General features: G+C 36.9%; 1 protein-coding gene across 7 annotated transcripts in view; it reads right to left on the bottom strand.

Annotated features, from left to right (window-relative positions):
* Window positions 1-7,588: 7,588 nt before the first annotated feature.
* Window positions 7,589-20,617, bottom strand: part of LOC106138545 (prestin) — a 49,153-nt gene continuing 36,124 nt past the window's right edge. For all 7 annotated transcript variants that reach the window (XM_060950601.1, XM_060950600.1, XM_060950597.1 and 4 more), the window contains 8 exons: window positions 15,213-15,375; window positions 14,575-14,655; window positions 13,818-13,981; window positions 12,379-12,459; window positions 11,676-11,799; window positions 10,089-10,277; window positions 9,488-9,614; window positions 7,589-7,872 (listed from right to left, as the gene is read on the bottom strand). In XM_060950601.1, coding sequence (XP_060806584.1) covers window positions 7,724-7,872; window positions 9,488-9,614; window positions 10,089-10,277; window positions 11,676-11,799; window positions 12,379-12,459; window positions 13,818-13,981; window positions 14,575-14,655; window positions 15,213-15,375 — 1,078 coding nt within the window. In that variant the 3' untranslated portion in view covers window positions 7,589-7,723. The remainder of the gene's footprint in view (window positions 7,873-9,487; window positions 9,615-10,088; window positions 10,278-11,675; window positions 11,800-12,378; window positions 12,460-13,817; window positions 13,982-14,574; window positions 14,656-15,212; window positions 15,376-20,617) is intronic.

The raw sequence follows: 20,617 nt of genomic DNA, 5'->3' as shown, positions 1-20,617 counted from the left end.
GTTCATTTGTCAATTATTTATTTAAATAAAAAAGTTTTGAAATTGTTGTTTGATTATTTTAAATAATATCCGAGTATTTGGAAACATTGTAGACAAAATTTTAAAATAAAGACATAATCTTTGATTATTTGTGGTCCTGTAGGTTCTCTGTGCAGCCCCCGAAAAAAGGGTATATTTCAAACAAAATTTACCAAATTGTTTATCGTAGATGTCAAATTAAGGGTACCCACAGATCTAAAGATATTACTTAATTACATTATAGACATATACCTAGGTAAACTTTTCTACATACCTATTTATATGTCTGTGAAGGCATCTAACGATTTTAGAAAAAAAAAATATTGTAAACCTTATCAGATATTCACTTTTTTAATCTCTGCCTTAAGATTAATTAAAAAAATAAATGTATGGCTTGTTCGTTTTTATGGCTTTTTATTTTCCATTATGTTCCTTTTTCTTAGAACATTTTAAATTAATATCTGTGAACATGTTGATACTAAAAATATTATTACTTATTTAAATCTGTACATAAAATAGTATTCACTTATATTCGACGTAAGAAATTTTTAATAGTTTTTGATTAAAAGACATTTCATGAAAAAAGAAATGTTAATTTAGAAAAAAAAAATATTTCTTGTCTACGATAAATTTTCTCTGTGACAGATTTCAAATAACGGAGGTAGGTTCAAAAAGAAAATTTCTTGTCAGATTACCTCACAAACATACACAAATAGAATATCAACTGTGATTTTAGTTTTATCGATGTATTGAATTAGATTTATTAGTGAATTTCGAGTTTGCTACCTCGAAATACTACAACTACTTATCTCAGACTGAAATCCCTCAAAATGAGCCGAGATTTCGAAACAGTAGATTTGACGAGCTCCTTCTATCAATTCGATTACAATAATTATTTGGTGAATGATACGATAATTGAGATAAATGATTCGGTAACTCTAAATAGTGCTGAAAGGAGAGTGAATAACAATACGAGGAATAGACGCCGGGGCAGGCAAGTCAACACACCACCGACAAATAATAATCGTTTGCAAAACAACACTATAATAGAAATAAATAATTCGGATGTACGCAGCCCAATGAGAAAAGCAACTAATACCAGGAAAAGACGTGCCCGACCAGCTAATACATCTACTCCGAATAAAGTAGTAAGTAATCTTTTCTTAGATATACTAGCTTTTGTGCGGGGCTTCGCTCTCGTGGGAATTTTCAGATATAGCCTATGCTATTCCTAAAGATTCATTCTATTTGTGTAACTAATTTCATCAAAATCGGTTCAGTAGTTTCTACTTCCATAGCGCGGTAAATAGACGTGAACCGTATCAGATGTCATCCGGTTCATGTCTGTCACGTCACATATGGTCTTCTTCAGGAAAAAATATGACAGGCTGACTCCATGTGATGTCACAGAAGTGACTAAAGGACAAAAGCACTAACAAAAAATGGTATAACCTTCTCGTCCTTAGATTGCCTGGTGCCGCCGCCGCCGAGGCGAGAGACCACTATGACAGTTTTTTCTGAAAGCAGCCTTTTTTTATTTACTCAAAGTCTATTCTTATCCTATCTCTTCTAGAAATATCTGACGTTTTTTTTAACTCCCCTAATCAACAATTCACAGAACCAGGAACAAGAAGAGCCATCAGAAATCAGTCCTAAAAAAGCCAGGCCAGCACTAGAATGTCCCATTTGCTGGGACGACATGTTGAACAAGCCTTTAGCTTCGACCAAATGCGGCCATGTTTTTTGCAAAAAGTGCCTAAAGAAATCGCTGAAAACCATGAAGAGTTGTCCGAAATGCAGACAGCCTTTGACAGGAAGCAAGGCGTACCATCCTGTGTATTTATCTTGATAATTGTTCGAGTTTATTATCCTAAAGTGTTGTAATATTATTTTGTTTAAAATAGAAATATCAAAAAACACAGAAAAGTTGTGCTAAGTGTAGACGAGCCTTTACCGTCGTCGAAGTATTCGTTGAAAATATTTATTTTTGTGTATATAAATAAATTTGACAGAGCCTTAATAATAGGCTGTATTTCCTTATCTGACAATGATTTCAATTTTGTTTGTTTATTTTACCATTCAATTTGATATATACCTAATTAATAGATCATTGGGTATGTTCATTTTACATCAGTACTAAGAATCTTGGTTTTTAAATTATTTTAATGGCATTGAATCCGTACCAAATCCTTGTGCGGTTTAGAATAAAGGGATAATTAAAAGAAAAACGTACCTATAGAATTGAGAAATGAGTCATCTGTAAACATTAGTATTTTGAGAAACATTTTCTTTTTTGATGTATGCCTGTAATTTTATATGTAAACAATGGACTGCTGGGGAATGAAAATGTTTTTTTTTTAATGGCGCGAAAAATATCAAATATTTAGTACGTAAAGCCGTTGGACAACAGGCGCAGGCGCCATGAGGCTGTTTTGGAAGTGGAAAAGTATCACAAATAATCACAAACGTATAAGTATAATGTACGTCATTTTCCATGTTTAAAAAAATTTGGAAAATAAAAATATCTGACAAGATACAGAAGTATTATAAAACAAAATTAATTCTTAGTGAAATGTTTTATGTATTGATTAGTATGAAATTTTTATTATTAATAAATAAATTGTACTGGCTTACCTTGATATTTTTATTGTTTTTTTTAAAGAATTCTGTTTATAAATAATTAGGTAGCTACCAGTCTTTTCTAAATAGGAGTGGAAGCAAGTTGTAGAATACGTATTATGAAGTCCATATAGCTAAATGTGGGTCGCGTTCATCTCCAGAACGGACCTCAGATTTCCTCTCTACCTCTACAATTTCTTTGATGAATTATTACAATTGATTTAGTAAAATTTCTTCAGAACGGACTAATGAAAGAATTACTGATTAAAGTGAACCTTTGTACAGTACACTCAACAGCAGATATGACACGATTTATGACCCCCTACACGTTAAAACTGTGGCGACATCTCTAGACCACAAATTACAACAACCAATCGCGCGACGCTATCAGTCAAAAACAGCGGATAGTCTAAATCGCTCGCAAGCAAAGACTACACGGACTGGAGCATATATACAACCTCCGACACAATATCGTCTGTCGCGCGGTTCCCCAGGCATAACACCAGCTGGCGGAAGATCTTCCCTTTGTGGCGGTCGATGCCGAATCATCGCTCCAGCTACAAAACTTTACCTGGGGTTAGGTTTCTTTGTTGTTGACTGTACAAACCTATCAGGATGCCCACAATTCATATAGAGACATTCATTTGTTCAGAATATTCGTAAATGTAGAACCATTGATGAAGTGGTAAATATAAATAAAAAACAAATAATAATAAAATAAGTATTCCATAATTTATTGTTTTAGCTAAGTACACTTTAAATAAGGTACAAAATATCACAATATACTTAACCTAATATATGACACTAACATTGTACAGTTCAATACTAAATTCGCTAATTTGCCTCATCAATAAGTACAACTTTTTAATAAAAATAGGATTATGTATGTAACAAAACTTATTTATATTATCTCTATGTCTGTTTTACTTAGATCCTGCTCTCGCGCGACGCCGATTATAATCGCGCGAAAAACTATCGCTGTCACGTTTCACATCACAATAAAAAATGAAACAGCGATAGTTTTTCGCGCGTCAAAAACGGAGTCACGCGTGCCATGCTTCGGGTGCTGGATTCAAAACAAGAATGTTTCTATTTTAAGTACAAAAATATTTTCTTTTTAATTTCCATATATGTTTCATCAGTTATAACAAACAAAGGTTTAAATCCATAGGAATTGGAATAGCAAGATAAAAGAAATGCCATTTTGTACTTGAAAGCTATCGGAATTTTATGTAGATGCTTTGCATCGCACAACGCACGTATTTTCAGCGCAGTTGTAAACTGTAATAGTAGATATAATGCAATGTGAAAGTTAAAAACAGTTACATTTGTAAATTGTAAAATCAAGAATTGACGATGACGGCGAAATCATCACTTGCGACGCCACATTTACCAGAACTTATCATTTCTATAGTCACATATTATTCCAAAATCTGTGGTAAAATTATTTTTATTGTCGTTAAATTAATTTCGTTAAACCTTTTAAGAAAGTATAGTCCATTTATTTATGATTTATGATTATGCGGTCGCGTTCATAATTGCAGTCATAGTTCGCAAAACTTTATTGCTTGCACCGCTGCTATCACTCACACATTCACACAAATAACACAATAAACAACAAGCGGTAAAGCGTTGGGTAACGCGCCATTAAGAAGAGGGTAGTGTAAAAAGTAGACCGCGCAGCGGCCGTCGTCCGCTAATCAACACAGCGACACGCCACATAGCGGAGATCCATGGTGGAACAGTACGAAAATAATGGCTTCATACCGACCAGAATATTTGCGGAACAGTTCGAAACATCAGTGGTTACTGTTCGACGAGTTTGCACCGTGAGGGACTACACCACAGACAGCCAGCAAGAAAGCCGTATTTATCCGAAATAAATAAGCAAAAACGTTTAGAATTTGCTCGGCCGTATTTGGATTTTGACTGGAAAAAAGCGATATTTACGGACGAAAAGTTCGTTTACGTCATCGCAACACGGTAGGCTTCATTTATGGCGAAGAAATGCAACTCGGTATGAAGAAAAAAATATGGAGTCTGGACGCATATCTGTAAATATGTGGGGCTGGATGAGTGCTGCTGGATCTGGGGAACAGATGTGGATAGCAGGACGCGCTACAGCTGCTCATTATGTGCAAGTGCTGGAAGAAACCATGTTACCAACTGTGCGGTGTATTTATCCGATTGATGATATACCAACAATATCATTTGTGCAAGACAACCGCCCTGTGCATCGAGTCCATATAGTGCGTGAAAGGTTCTGCCAGTTTATATTAAAACTACTAATTACTTAGATAGTATTTTAAGGACAGCTTCAATATCTTTTCTTTATGAAAACGAATAATTAAGCTGTAACCTTAATAACAGGAGATAAGTAGATGTTACAATTAGTGCAATATGCTGTATGTATAGCTTTATTAATCATCAATATGTAAACAAAACTATAGGTAAACTGTTTCAATAAAATTTACTAATTTTAATTATTGAATGTTTTATTTTGCTCCCTCTTGTTTAATATTTCTTGCTGATTCCCGTGTTTGAAACACGGGTATTGTAATTCTTAGATATCAGTTAGTTAGTTAGTCAGTCAGTTACTTAGTTCAAATGGCACTTTAAATTAAAAATTGTCAGTAACACTATTTTTTTTTTAAATAGACAAAAAAAAACGCTAGTAACTAGAACAAGCGAGTGTGAGCAAGCGAGATTATCTAATATATCTTAGATCTCACTTGCTCACACGAAGTTATAAAATTGCTACCCAATAACTTTCAAAGGAACCACTACCTATGTTAGGGTCGTGTGCAGACAGATTTTCAACCTTATTGAAATGACATAAGTCTGGCAGTCGCAGGCTTCCCTCTATAGGCAAATCTTATGCAAATAATGAGAGACGACGATATCTCGATCGACAATTATCGGGCCCAGTTCGGCAATTGTTGATTACCGTCTCTTTCTGTTTTGTTATGTTATATGTCATAGAATAATAAACTGTTTTACTTAGTAATCATTGGTTTTAAAGACCGTATTCATTTGATGGAAAATTTATTCTTTTTAAATATGCATGTGTGTGTGTATCTACTGGAACCACAGAGCACGCTATTTTAACCCGTAAGAATTTTAAAACTATGACTGCAGATATGAACGCGATCGTACAAAAATAAAGAGAAACAATCTTATCTTTATGTTGAAAAATTCATTTCTAAGTTTAAGTAGGTATAGTTAGTATATAAAAATTCATTACTACGATATTTGTAACATTTTTAATTTTGCATTTTCTCCTCACTATCAAAAAATTTATTTTTTTTACACATAACGTCTAATAATGAATGTTCACTTGTATTTTTGGCCCTTAATAAATGGAATATATACTTTGGACATATACATATCCCTTGCGGGGTAGACAGAGCTAATAAGGCAGCTGTAAGGTTAAATGATGGATATGAGATTAAAATAGTTATCGATTAAGTAACAGGTCGCGAGCCCATTACATCGCCTACAAGAAAAATCCCAAGTTTATTACACTGTCCCTTAGTCACCGTTTACGACATCCATTGGAAAGATATATAGTGTCCTACTCTAAAGTAATGGGATTCACACGGACCATACTAAGTACTTAGAATAAAATTAAAAAAAAAAACAATGAAATCCGTGTCTAAAATTTAAGTGCTCTATATAACAAGTGTTTAAAACAAGTTCCGGTCAGTAGTAAGTCACATTTTCAGTTTCAAATCTTTGCATATAAGAATCAAAACTGTTCTACTTAATTGCGTTGCAAAATTTATTAGTTACGTACGAATATACTAACTTTTTGTTCAACTACGTAAAGAATGTGACATGAAATTTAGTTAACAGTTCAAAAAAAGAACTTACAATCAGAATTCTTATAGATTGCACTAAGAGTTAAGTTACCTATCACAATTTAAATGCTACTTAAGAGGAATCTGACAATACAGCAGATTAGCAAAAATAACACTCCCCTTTTTAGAAACGCTATCATTTCGTGTTTCATTTTTAATTGTGTATTAACTATATACTAGTAAAATAGCTAAAAAATTACATAGCCATACTAAAATAGGATTTGTATTTCAGCCCCTTTGTACGGCACGGGCGACGCCATATTTATCGCGCGAAAAACTATCGCTGTCCCGTTTCAAGTCATAATAAAAAGTGAAACAGATTATTTATTAAGACAATAGATTAATCGCGCATGCCGTGCTGCATGGGGACCTGCCTAATATAACCGGGAAATGCTTCACTGAATCCGCTAAGAAAAGATTTGACATAAAAAAATCATGTTGTATGTATGGAAAATGACAGCATGTAATATTTAGATTGGAGGAGAAAAAATTGAGCAAGTGAAAAAGTTTGTACATCTAGGATCAAATTTTACATCGGCTGGCAAGTGTGATAGAGATATTGAAAGGAGAGTGAACGCGGGGTATATGGTGAATGGAGTTTTGTATGCCTTTATGAGCACTCAGAAACTATCCAAAAAGGCTCGACTGGATTAGAAAGTCGAAATAGCGGATAATAAAATCATATATCTTTATACGAGATCACAAATTCTCATAATAGATTATTTCGTCGAAGAATCTACGGAATATTTTTTTTAAATTTGATACACGTTATTTGACATTGCGTAAATCGGGTTTTATCATGCAAAAAATGTGCGACATGTACCGGCAATGACTTTTAAAAAAAGAAAACAAATGTCAAAACAAAATTTCTGACCAATTTTACTAAATTCAAAAAACTTAAAAGTAGAATTTAAAAATAATTAATTTCTCACGAACCATCGAGTTGGAACGGGTCAGTCAGGCAGAACGGACTTCATTTTACGATGACTTTATTACTTTTTCGAACCTATCTGACGTCTTCAATACCAAATGGCGTTAGTTTGCGTAGACGGTATAAGTTAATTTATTCCCAATTAATTCAGTTGGATTTATCCCCAAGAATGTGTCATACAAACAGACTTATAATATTAGTTTGGAATAGAATAAGTTAACAAAGTAGACGGCCATAGTTCGGACTGACACCTAACCACGCTTAAGTCAACTTATGCGCCATATTTTCAACAATGTCACGCTATATTGATAGCCGCCGTCTTCTGTCGTTTCGCCTCTAACACTTTGTAGTATACTACAGCGTCATGTACCGTAGGAAACGTGTCCAATTGAAGCCTGTCAGACTCCAAAGTGTTGTATTTGTCTATCATTTCTAAGACGGGCGCTGAAATAAGAATAAAATATTATTTAAGTATATTATCGTTTAAATAAAACTTTACTAAACTAACCTAGTTGCTTGGTAGATGTATTCCCGGCGAGAAAATCTGTCATATATGAGTGAAAAAAATAATAATAATAAATAATATTTTTTTTAATAAATAATAAAAAATCAAAAAAAAATCTTTATTAAGAAGAAGTAAGTTAGAAACTTGTGTAACGAGATACTAACTCAACGATATTATATTTTATAATTAATACTTATATAGATAAACATCCAAGGCCCAGGCCAATTATTAAAAAAATCATTTCATCATGCCCTGGCCGGGATTCGAACTCGGTGGCTCAGGAAAGCGTACTGCCGCTGCTACAGAGGCCGTCCAAAACTCCACAACGTCGTCTTATGCTCTTAGGGTGAGGGAAAACATCGTGAGGAAACCTGCACATCCAGACAACTGGATGTGTAACCATATGATCCAATACGGGTTAGGTTCCCCCGCAAAGGCTACGGAAGTCAGACGGAAGTCGCTTTTTGTAAAAACCTGACTCACCCAATCCAGGATCCATGGTCAAAGGCATACCGCGGGCTCCTCTCCAGAGTGGTGAGGATGCAACCGGGACTAAAGCCAGGAAGAAGAGATAGATACTAACTGAGATATATTGTTATATTATTAGTTAATTTTATTGAGGAAGAAGTTATTTTGTTCGTTAATAGGGAACATGCAATAATTTTAGTTTTGATTTCATACATACATAAATACATAAAATCACGCCTCTTTCCCGGAGGGGTAGGCAGAGACTACCTCTTTCCACTTGCCACGATCTCTGCATATTTCCTTTGCTTCATCCACATTCATAACTCTCTTCATGCAAGCTCGGCGGTTTCGGGTACTTTTGACCTGACCCTTTACCAGGACGTCCTTAATTTGATCAAGATATGTTTTGATTTAATTTTAAAGAATTCCATGTAAAATACAGTGACAGTACCACGATTGACACAAGTTAGATAAAAAAAACATGTAAGTACATCAAATAAAAAACAAATATAAGAACAAAATAAAGAACAGCACTACCCGTACATCCATCTCAGTTTGGTCCAAAGGTTCGACTGGCAGAGAACGCCTTGTGTCATTAAGTCCACCTGTTGTACATTCTACGTGCATAAAGTTTAAATATAAATAAATAAATAAACAAAATTACATGTAGGTACTTTACCTTTACTTTACAAAACCGCCGAGCTTGCATGAATAGAGATATGAATGTGGATGAAGCGAAGGAAGTATGCAGAGATCGTGGCAAGTGAATGCCTTTAAAATTAAATTAAAATTGTGGCTTATCGAAAAATCGTTTTACACTGTTGACGAATATTTCGATAAAAATAAATTTTGACAAGAATTTTCATTTAATTTAAATTTTCTGTATTTTTGCATGCCATAACTTGTTAAATGCGCGAAATGTATGTTAGGTACATACATTTTGCTTTGTAACACCTATAATTGTACCGCATTTATAGCAAATAAAGTATTTGTATTTTGAGGTAGTCTCTGCCTACACCTCCGGGAAAGTGGCTTGATTTTATGTATGTATGTATGTTACTTTAATTAAGATCTCTCCACACTAACCGTTAGCCCCAGCCAGCAGCACTGTGACGTTGCTGGCCACCAACTCCTTCTGCACAGAAACCAAACTCTTGATCCCCGGCCCGTCCACGTACGATAGCGCAGTCGCGTCGATAATCACACATTTTATCTGCGCAACACAATAGGGACGATGACATGACATTCTTTTTTTTAATTTCAAATTCAAAATCTTTATTGTATATCATAAAGTACCGTGATTATGTGAATGTATGTAATTTTTAATAATATAAGTTCATAACATACATACATACATATAATCACGTCTTTATCTCTTGCGGGGTAGACAGAGTTTAAAAAGGCTGATAAATAGGTCACGTTCAGCTGTTTGGCTTAATGATAGAATTGAGATACAAAAAGTGACAGGTTGCTAGCTCATCGTCTAAAAAAAGAATCCCAAGTTTGTAAGCCTATCCTTTAGTCGCCTTTTACGACATTCATTGGAAAGAAATGGAGTAGTCCTATTCTTTTTTTGTACTGTAAAGAAAATAAAGAAAATTAAGTACAAAATTAAGGACACCAGAAGGAAGAAGAAGGCTAATAATAAAAAGAGATTGAGCCTACCAAGGTGTGCAGGGTCACTCACCACATTCTTACTGGGCTCCCACTCGCACGAATCACTCTTGGCAAGATTGTTATCTTCGTCCGTGTCATGCGTCTCCGCAGTCGCCTGGAAGCCAATTTTCCTGAACAAAGTCTGTCTGAACAGATTCTTAGTTGCGAAGTTCAAACCGCCGCAGTAGTGGAATATTTTGATGCCTGGCAGCTCTTCAGCCTGTCAAATGGAAAAAATAATTATCTTTACTAAAAAAAAAAGAAATTTTAGATATGCTAACTGGTAAAGCATATCTTTATTTTTCTAACGTGTGTGTGTAATTTATCTAACGTGGCCTTTCAGTCTTTTCATGACTGTTGGCTCTGTCTACCCCGCAAGGGATATAGACGTGACTATATGTAAGTATGTGTGTACTGGTAAAATTTTAAATAGAATGAATATATAATGCCGTTTGGTTTAGTATAGGACCAGTTGTTCGCCACGAACTTAGACCTCGCGAACACTATTATTCTACAAAATTGTGAAAATCTCGAAAACTACTTGACTGATTCTGAAGTCCTGTGAACTTAAAAATTCTACACGTATTTATCGTGCGCAAAACTAACGCTGTTTCGCTTTTTATTATGACTTGAAACGGGATAGCTATATTTGTCGCGCGATAAAAACGGAGTCGCGCGTGCCATACTACGGAGCCATGACAGGATTCGGTTTTTGACTAGATACTTATTATACATAAGTTCTGATAGTTAAAAGAAAAATAAAAAAAATAATGACATTTATCAGAAAAAATATTCTGTCATTCATTCACTTTTATGTCAGAACAGAAAATTCTCCGTGTTAATTGAATTTTAATACAAATAATATTAAAAAAACCGAAAAACAAAACAAAGCTGAACAAACATGAGATTTGATTTCTATTTTATCTAAAACGAAGTGGTTTCAAAAAAAAAACTGCGTAGCCTTTTAACCAGAGGCTGTGCGTGAACAGATGCGCTTGCTCAACACTAACCGTTACGCGTACGCGACCGATTACGATATCTGTTTATTTGGTTTAATAAAATGGCTAATTTTCGTTGTCTTCAATATATTATTAATGATGTGTGTCCAATTCTTAGTGTTGTACATTTCTGAAGAACGCGACATGGATTACCTAAGTCGAGGATTTTTGATATCCGAAACGAATGAAGTAACTGAATGAAATGTCAAAATTTTATGCACAACGGTAAATGGAAGAATTTGGGAGTAAATAACATCAAGATCAATCATTTAGTTAGTTCTTATCAAGAATTGAATTGTTATAACATGTTTTATTTGATGTTCTTGTCATAAAGTGCACATTTTAATGTTATCTTTTATTTTTACTTATTATGTATAACTTGGTATTAAAATAGATGTTAGAATCGGGGACGTCCAGGCGAAAGATCGAGGTCAAGAGTACCCAAAACCAGCGAGCTTGCATGAAGAGAATTATTGATGTGAATGAAGTATGCAGGCAGTTTTGTACGTAGTAAATAGAATGATGTAGACTCTGCCTACGCCTAAAAGGCACGATGATAAAGAGCCATGATTTTTATGTATAATTGTTAAAAAAAATACGTAATAAAAAAAAATACTTACCGCACGGTACCTCTTGATGTCCAAATAGAGGTCAGTGTTCAACACTCTTCCTAAAAGACAAGTGTAGGGCTTCTGTGACCGACAGAATAAGGTACCCACGCTTGCTACGAGACCTGCTGCCAACCTAGCGAGAAAATAATATTATGTACTTTGAAATATGGGACGACTGCCAACCTTAGAAGAAAAACAAAACTGATATATATGTACAAAATGAAATCAAGAACGCCCATTGCACTACATCTAGTTATATGATACTAGCGACCCGCCCCGGCTTCGCACGGGTGCAAAATTATAAATGTTATTATACATAAAAACCTCCCTCTTGAATCACTCTACCTGTTACAAAAAACCGCATCAAAATGCGTTGCGTAATTTTAAAGATTTAAGCATACAGACAAACAGACTAAAATAGCGACTTTATTTTATACTATGTAGTGATGTAGTGATATCCACAACATTGTTCTTTTTTTTGTGTGTGCAATAAAGAGTTTTCTCATTCATTATAGATGACCCAGATATTGATTGTAAAAATATTATTTCAATTTACTTAATTATAAAAATTATATTAAACAAATCATTTATTTGCACGGGAATCGAAAGTGTACCCGTTCCGAGTACCCATTAAGTTTAAAACCGCTCTAGTCATGAAGCCAGGCCTCTTTTCGAGTCAGTTTAATTCATTTTAACACTAACTGATGCTCACCCCACGTCAATGTCAATGAACGCAGTCACTATGAATGTAACAAGCCACACTATGGCGTCCAGTTTGCTCAGTTTCCAAAATCTGTAATAAAAAAAAAAGCGGGTTACACAATAAATTGCGAGCTTTTGTTAAGGTGTCATGGATAGTCTATAATATTTATTATTTTTATTTTATACATACATACATATAATCACGTCTATGTCCCTTGCGGGGTAGACAGAGCCAACAGTCCTGAGCGGACTGATAGGCCACGTTCACCTATTTGGCTTTAAGATAGAATTGGGATTCGAACAGTGACAGGTTGCCAGGACATCGCCTAAAAAAAGAATCTCAAGTTTGTAAGCTATCCCTTAGTCGCCTTTTACGACATCCATGGGAAAGAGATGGAGTGGTCCTATTCCTTTTGTATTGGTGCCGAGAACCACACGGCATATAACCGTAAAATTATAAAATAAAAATAATATAATACAGTTCGGTGACTTGAATGGAACAATATGGACTTGTGTGGAACGTTCTATAATGCTGGCGAGGAACGGGCCGATCCGCAGTAGAACGCATAGTATGAGCAGGGAACTCACAAGGGTAAGTATAGAACACACATCTTACCACATAATCTACAAGACATTCACTTGAAAAGACTTGAATAGGAACATGACCTTTATGGATGTTACTATTATGCAAAGTATAAACAGTTAACTAACAAGTTAGAACAAAGAACTAACATTTAAGAACAGTCAATTTACAGTGCCGTGTGGTTCCCGGCACCAATACAAAAAGAATAGGACCACTCCATCTCTTTCCCATGGATGTCGTAAAAGGCGACTAAGGGATAGGCTTACAAACTTGGGATTCTTTTAAGGGCGATGGGCTAGCAACCTGTCACTATTTGAATCTCAATTTTATCTTAAAGCCAAATAGCTGAACGTGGCCTATCAGTCTTTGCTAGACTGTTGGCTCTGTCTACCCCGCAAGGGATATAGACGTGATTATATGTATGTATGTATGTATGCAATTTACAAGATACTCACTTGGACAGTTCAGTATAACAATTATGGATGTTTTTTTGATGCAAAGTATAGACAGGGATCTCACAATTTAGAACAAAGTACAAACATTTTAGAACAAAGTACAAACATTTTAGAACAAAGTACAAACATTTTAGTACAAAGTACAAACATTTTAGAACAAAGTACAAACATTTTAGAACAAAGTACAAACATTTTAGAACAAAGTACAAACATTTTAGAACAAAGTACAAACATTTTAGAACAAAGTACAAACATTTTAGAACAAAGTACAAACATTTTAGAACAAAGTGCAAACATTTTAGAACAAAGTGCAAACATTTTAGAACAAAGTGCAAACATTTTAGAACAAAGTGCAAACATTTTAGAACAAAGTGCAAACATTTTATAAAAGTCAATTTACAAGATACTCACTTGGACAATTCGGTGACTTGTAGGAACATTCCCTTGAGGGACACTACTATGATGCTGGCGAGGACGCAGCGTGGTAGCTCCTCGAAGAACGGGCCGATCCACAGTAGGACGCATAGTATGAGCAGGGAACTCACAAGGGATGTTATGCCAGTTTTAGCGCCAGCCTGGTACGAAATTATTTTTTTTTTTTATTTGACGTACGACGACACGTCTATATCCCTTGCGGGGTAGACAGTCTTGAAATTACTAATACGTTCCACGCGTTCACACGCCACGTTCAGCCGCTTGGCTCACTGACAAAATTGAGATTAATATAGTGACACCAATAAAAAAAAAAGAATACGACCGCTCTGTCTCTTTTCTATGAATGTCGTAAAAGGCGACTAAGGGGTAGGCTTATAAACTTGAGATTCTTCGGGATGGGCTAGCAACCTAGGCACTATTTGAATCTCAATTCTATCATCAAGCCGAAAAGTTGAACGGACGCATAGTATGAGCAGGGAACTCACAAGGGATGTTATAAAATATTTTTTTTTTTTATTTGAAAAAATTATTTCAGTCATTTCGTTTAGTTATTTTGCAGGTACTATATACATATGTTAACGATTCGATAAAAGATTCTTTTTATAGTTCCACTATTGAGAAAGAGCCTCCCCTCCCTCTATCAAGACATACCTATCGATTGCGGTAAATCCATCCGTTTCTCTCAGATCATCTATTTTTATCATAGGTTGTTGATTTAAAAAAAAATACTTACTTGATATTGTATGTAGGATCTTGACAGACTGGCACAGAGCGGGGCACAGAAGAAAAATGAGCCGAACAAGTTACTGGCGCCCTGTAAATATGTTTTGTAGAATTAAATAAAATCTCATTTCTCTGCACTTATTTGAGAAAAAGTTTTCCAAAATTGTTACATACTTAGTAAAGCTATGAAATCATTGATTAGGTAACTATTATAAGGGATAGGCTTGTAAACTTGGGATTCTTCTTTAAGGCAACGAGCTAGCAACCTGTCACTATTTGAATCTCAATTCTATCATAAAGCCATAGGTACCTACAGCTGAACGTAGATTATACTAAATGAAGTACTATGGCTGTTTCGCTTTTTATTACGACGCGAAACGAGACAGCGATAGTTTACAACGCGATTTAAACTGCGTCGCGCGTTTCATACTGCTATGGGGCAAGGATAATAGCAAGTAGAGAGATGTATGTATGTACATGTATTTAGGATGAATGAGAACTGCTTAAAAGGCAGGGGTATTCAACACGTCGAAAGTGGTAATATTTATTAGCCTTTTCCTTCGTCGCCTATTACGACATCCACGGTAAAGAGTGGTCCTATTATAAAGTATCGAGAACCACACGACACTAATTCAGTGTACAACTCACCAGCGCCAACAGTTCCTGATTCGCATCAATTTCATATTTCTCCTTCGCGGCAAAGATGAGCGCCATTGACATCGATATGGTGTAAGTCACCATCGTGATGGTGAAGGCGTCCACGGCTATCAGCGGGAACAGCTCCATTGGAGGCACTTGGGGCGCTGGAAGCCTGAAAGGAGAGTTTTAAATTTGGAATCATAGACATAGAAAAAAAACAGACGTAGCAGCATGCGGCTTTAAAAAAAAAAAGTTAAGCATCGTAATGGCGGCATTGTACGTGTGGCGACATCTCTACGCCACTCGAATCGCCACAACATCAAAATCAAACAACTACTGTCAATCATCGCGAAGAAATTGACGCGCTCAACCAATAGTAGCGAAGAAACTAAATCGCGATTTCAGAGATTTCACGGATTGGAGCTATATATACAACCTCCGACACAACATCGTCGGAGCCGCGGTTCCCCAGGCATAATAATGGCGGCCGACTGTCACATTATTGGTTAGATTGTGCGCGTGATGCGTGCATATATATATATGTCGGATAATGGGAGCATCTCTGTAGCATAAGTTTCATATGATCGTCGATAGATGGCGTAGCTAGATGGATTTTCCGCTAAGAAAACATTCAATGGCGTTTGTTAACTTATTATTTGTTATTGTGTTAAATTAAAGATTAATCAGTATTCAATAATTATGATAATTCATGATTTGATTTTTGATAGTAATTTCTGCATTGTTTACGTAATAGATAACGGTTGCTATTTTTTGATGTACTGCGCCGGAAACGCAAGCGCGCTTGTTGTACCCAAACGCGTTTGGACATGACCCTCTCAGTCGTTGTTTAGAGCCGTGCCTTTACACATCGATTTGGAGGAACTTGTCTGTGACCGGGCAGTGACTATTTTTCTTTATTTAACTGTGGGGTAGTTACGTTATTGTTATTCGATTATTAAGTACTTTTGTATCTCGGAATAAAACTGTTTAATAGTGAAAGTGTTTTTCGTTGCCTGATTACCCACTCAACGCCCGCGAAATGAATAATGAGGAAACAAATGTTTACAATGAGCCTCCGAAGTCGCCTCCGGCCACCGTCGACGCGACATCAGAAGTGGGATACCTTCAGGCACGAAATAATTCCACGAGTTTACCCGGATTAGACGAATCTCTTCTGCGTGTTCTTCTGGAGTCGCAGAACAGAAATATGATGAGCCTGATCGATGCAATAAAACCGTCTGCATCTGCTCAAAGGATTTCTCTACCCGAATTCGACCCGGACAAGTCCGTCGACCCTCGTGCATGGTGTGACACCGTTGACCTCTGCGTGGCTGATCGTGATCTATGTGGCAGTGCTTTGATAATTATACTGAGTAAAGCGCTAAAAGGAAGTGCCTCACGATGGCTATCGCAAGTGTCTTATGCTGGAATAACTTGGCCGGAATTCAAGGACATTTTTAAGGCGAGATATGACTGTATCGAGACACCAGCAGCAACGCTGATTAATTTGCAAAATAGTCGCCCAAAGGAAGGTGAATGTTATGCCGCTTATGCTTCCCGGTTGATGACTTCGCTATCGTCACGTTGGCAAGGTATGAGCGCCGAGCAGATTGCAATTTCTATGATACTTGCTCATGTATCTCGATTCGATGATAGATTGCAACGTCTTGCTTTTACTACCGAAATTACTTCGCGTGATAAACTCCAACGAGAGCTTCAGGCATTTTCGCATATGAAACGAAAGAGCAATACCGTGTCGTCGGCACTCGACGGGCCCAATGACAGCAAGCGCATGAAGCCTTTTTTGCCAAATACCTTCAAATGCAACTACTGTGGCAAACCTGGACACCGAGCTGCAGACTGCCGTCAGCGACGCGATGTGAAGCGGACCACCAGCGGTCCTTCGGCAACGCCTTCAACTAGTACCGGACGAGAGAAGCAGGACCTGACATGCTTCAAATGCGGTGGCAAGGGTCACTACGCATCAAGGTGTACTCAGCGAGCAACCAGCGGCGGCGGCCAGGGATCGTCGAGCAACGGTGCATCAACCAACGCGGCCAGCCAACGACGGGTGGATGTGTGCTTCGTGAGCAATCCACGTGGTCACTTGATGAATAATGGTGAGTCGTTTCCTTTTCACTATGACTCTGGGGCCGAATGTTCTCTCATCAAAGAATGTGTTGCTTCCAAGTTTTCGGGAACACGATTTGATAATGTGATAACCCTCACGGGTATTGGGCAGTCTTCAATTCAAAGTTTAGTTCAAATTTTGGCTGAAGTTACAATAAATGCTATATCTATAGAGATACTTTTTCATGTTGTTCAAGACAGTTTCCTTAAGAGTAACATTTTATTTGGAAGGGAAATATTGGATCAAGGTCCCATTCTTTTGAACTGGACATTGGCGGTTGTCAATGCGATAAAGCACTTTCGCCATTACCTGCAAGGCCGTAAGTTCACCGTAGTAACCGACTGTGCATCAGTTCGAGCTTCAAAAAGTAAGACTGATCTTTCTTCGCGAGTTCATAGGTGGTGGGTTTATCTCCAGTCATTTGACTTCGACATTGTACATCGAGCTGGAAGCCGCATGGGTCATGTGGATTTCCTATCCAGAAATCCTCTGCCGATTACGAATACTTCGCGTAAGATTGTTCGTGAGGTAAGAAGGGTAGATCTCGCTGAACTCTCAGACAACTGGTTAGTGGCTGAGCAGGAGAAGGATGAGGATATTTCTAAGATTGATTCGGACTTGCGTAATGAAGAAATGTGTGAAGATCTTAGAAAAACCTACGAGTTGCGCAAGAACGTCTTGCATCGAAAGATTCAGCGCAACGGTCGTACGAGATGTCTGCCTATGGTTCCGCGTTCACTATGCTGGTCAGTAATTAATAACATTCATGAGTCTGTCATGCATTTAGGTGCGGATAAAACCCTTGAGAAGGCCTACGAGCACTACTGGTTTCCCGGTATGTCCAAGTATGTGCGAAAATTTGTAGACAATTGCATAACATGTAAGATTTCTAAATCCAATAGCGGGAGGGTCCCAGCAGAGCTACATCCGATTCCCAAGGGCACGATTCCATGGCATACTGTTCACATAGATGCGTCTGGTAAGCTGAGTGGCAAAAATGATGTCAAAGAATATGTTTTTGTCATGATTGATGCTTTCACAAAGTATGTGCTTCTAATACACTCCAAAAACATCGATAGTACTAGTAGCATAAGGGCACTCAAGCAGGGCATTTCCTTGTTTGGGACCCCTAACAGAGTAATTTCCGATCAAGGTCGATGTTTTACTAGTAAGGAGTTCTCAAATTTTTGTAGTAGTCATAACATAAACATTCATTTGATTGCTACTGGTGGTTGTAGAGCAAACGGACAGGTCGAGCGCATCATGAGTACGCTAAAAGGTATGTTAACCTCTGTAGAGGTTAGTAAAGATCGCTCCTGGCAGGATGCTCTTGGTGATATTCAGTTGGCAATAAATTCGACTGTCAATCGTGTAACTAAAGCCAGTCCCTTAGAATTAATGATTGGGAAGGTTGCCCGACCGTTGAACTTAATGACTATTGATGAAGAGCCTATCGAAGTTGACTTAGATATGGTGAGAGAACAGGCGACCCAGGGCATAAAGGATAACGCTTCCTATGACAAGAAACGGTTCGACTCCAATAAGGCTAAGGTGCATAAGTTTTCTGTAGGAGACTTTGTGCTTCTTGAAAATGAGGAAAGGAACCAGACTAAGCTGGATCCTAAGTTCAAAGGTCCCTTTAAGATAATTGAAGTTTTAGATGGAGATAGGTACCTACTGAAATCCCTGAACTCTAACAGAACCTATAAGTATCCCCATGATCGTGTTAGGAGGATATCAGACCATCAAGTTCCCAAAGAGTTAGATAATACCGATGAAAATGATTTTGTTGATGATGATGATTGTTAGTTTGTTTGATGATACATGTCATGGTGCTGCTGATGGTACGGGTAACCGATGGACTGGATTACTCATGATTTAGATGGCCGATGGACCGAGCCATGTTAGTGTCCGATGGACTGGATACTATGAGTGTTCGATGGACTGAACACTGATGATTTGACGAGACATGATAGTATCCGATGGACTGGGTACTGAGGGAGCCGATGGACTGGCTCAGAGCCGATGGACTGGCTCGGAGCCGATGGACTGGCTCAAGTATGCGTACCCAGACTTGTGTCATTGATTTTTCTTTTCATTACTGTAGATTAGTACCAATTGGAATATGGGAACTTGTCGGTCAGATGTTTTAAATTAATGATTTTGGTTTTGTAAACAAAAGCCCTTGAATTATTTCTGGTCGGGATAGCCGAACGGTTTACTCTTTGTGTTTCGTTTTGTTCTCAGATGCAACACCCGAGGACGGGTGAAGACCATCAGGATGGCCGTGTCGGATAATGGGAGCATCTCTGTAGCATAAGTTTCATATGATCGTCGATAGATGGCGTAGCTAGATGGATTTTCCGCTAAGAAAACATTCAATGGCGTTTGTTAACTTATTATTTGTTATTGTGTTAAATTAAAGATTAATCAGTATTCAATAATTATGATAATTCATGATTTGATTTTTGATAGTAATTTCTGCATTGTTTACGTAATAGATAACGGTTGCTATTTTTTGATGTACTGCGCCGGAAACGCAAGCGCGCTTGTTGTACCCAAACGCGTTTGGACATGACCCTCTCAGTCGTTGTTTAGAGCCGTGCCTTTACACATCGATTTGGAGGAACTTGTCTGTGACCGGGCAGTGACTATTTTTCTTTATTTAACTGTGGGGTAGTTACGTTATTGTTATTCGATTATTAAGTACTTTTGTATCTCGGAATAAAACTGTTTAATAGTGAAAGTGTTTTTCGTTGCCTGATTACCCACTCAACGCCCGCGAAATGAATAATGAGGAAACAAATGTTTACAATGAGCCTCCGAAGTCGCCTCCGGCCACCGTCGACGCGACATATATATATACAGTGGGCCGGCTACATTTATATAGGTACTATTAGTGCTACATTTTGCCGTATACAAAAACTCTGTCCGCCTTTTTTTCTACGTCTATGGTTGGAATAATTTTGGATTTTTTTTTTCACGAACATACATATATTATATATACAGGGTGACTTTAAATTCACTTTCATAAATTTAACTGTTAAGTGTACTCATCTAAAGGATATTTAAAAACGTTAAAAGATAAATGGGTCGTTCTTCTTTTTAACCTACATAAAGGTGTCTTCGCCAAACCGTTAAAAACAAAACAAGTGAATTATCAATATTTTTTCAAAATTACATTTTGATATACACTGTACTATACATACAATGACCGCTCATATTTAAATAATATATTTATTAAATAATTTCACTGTAAAAAGTAAGTTACAGAGTTGTGAAT

Source organism: Amyelois transitella, chromosome 22 (genome assembly GCF_032362555.1).
Source record: "Amyelois transitella isolate CPQ chromosome 22, ilAmyTran1.1, whole genome shotgun sequence".
Taxonomy (NCBI): domain Eukaryota; kingdom Metazoa; phylum Arthropoda; class Insecta; order Lepidoptera; family Pyralidae; genus Amyelois; species Amyelois transitella.
Note: the sequence above shows the minus strand (reverse complement) of the source record. Positions and strands in the feature narration are given on the sequence as shown.